General features: G+C 55.0%; 1 protein-coding gene across 1 annotated transcript in view; it reads right to left on the bottom strand.

Annotated features, from left to right (window-relative positions):
* The window catches only part of LOC119587733 (carbohydrate sulfotransferase 1-like), a gene marked incomplete in the record, with an annotated part of 3,779 nt that overhangs the window by 1,486 nt on the left and 1,538 nt on the right, over positions 1-755 (bottom strand). The window contains 1 exon segment of the mRNA XM_037936420.1: positions 103-617. Coding sequence (XP_037792348.1) covers positions 103-617 — 515 coding nt within the window.

The following is a 755-nucleotide window of genomic DNA, read 5'->3' as shown; positions in this document are numbered from 1 at the left end:
TCTTAAACACGATGACCCCCAATCTCTCTCTACACACATAAGTATACAAGCATCATATCGAAAACTTTCATAGAATTACAAAACGAACCAAACAGAACGAACCTCCATGATCTTCGAACAAGTCTCCTTCGGGTTCAACTGCCATTTCACCTTCGCCGCCGACTTCAGAGAACCTCGCGGATCCCTCACCAAATGGACCACCTTCAAGCTCGGGTCCTCCTGCAGGAGCTCCGCCACCCAAGCCAGGCGAGTCCTAATAGTCTTGACGATCCTGGTGGGCTCTTGCCTACAATATCCCTTAATGATTTCCAAATCGACGCCTGCGAAATCCTTCTTGGCGGTGTACGGGTGCCGGACCGAAGAGGAAGGCTTGTCTCCGAAGTGGAGAAACTCCTGCCGGAGGTCACAGCGGAAGCAGCTTTTGAGTTCCTCGCGTACTGAGTGCTCGTCTACCATCTGGCTCTGCGGGAGGCTTCGAATGGGCTCGACCAAGTACACGTTCCGGCCCCGCGAAGCCAGGATCTCCGCGAGAAAGCTGGACCCGCTGCGGCCCATCGAACTCAGCACGAGGACGTTAGTGCGGCGGAGGGGCTTGTGGCGGTGAGGCCGCTTGGCTTCTGGAAGAGAGAGGAGGGTCTTTTAGGGGCGCTGAAGGGGGTCGGCTTGGCCTGCTTCTTTTTGTGGCGGTTGCGACGTTGAGCGGAATAGTAAGATGTACTCAAAACAGACGCAAACACCTCACGGTCTATGTTCGG

The sequence above is a fragment of the Penaeus monodon genome, chromosome 23 (genome assembly GCF_015228065.2).
Source record: "Penaeus monodon isolate SGIC_2016 chromosome 23, NSTDA_Pmon_1, whole genome shotgun sequence".
NCBI lineage: Eukaryota > Metazoa > Arthropoda > Malacostraca > Decapoda > Penaeidae > Penaeus > Penaeus monodon.
Note: the sequence above shows the minus strand (reverse complement) of the source record. Positions and strands in the feature narration are given on the sequence as shown.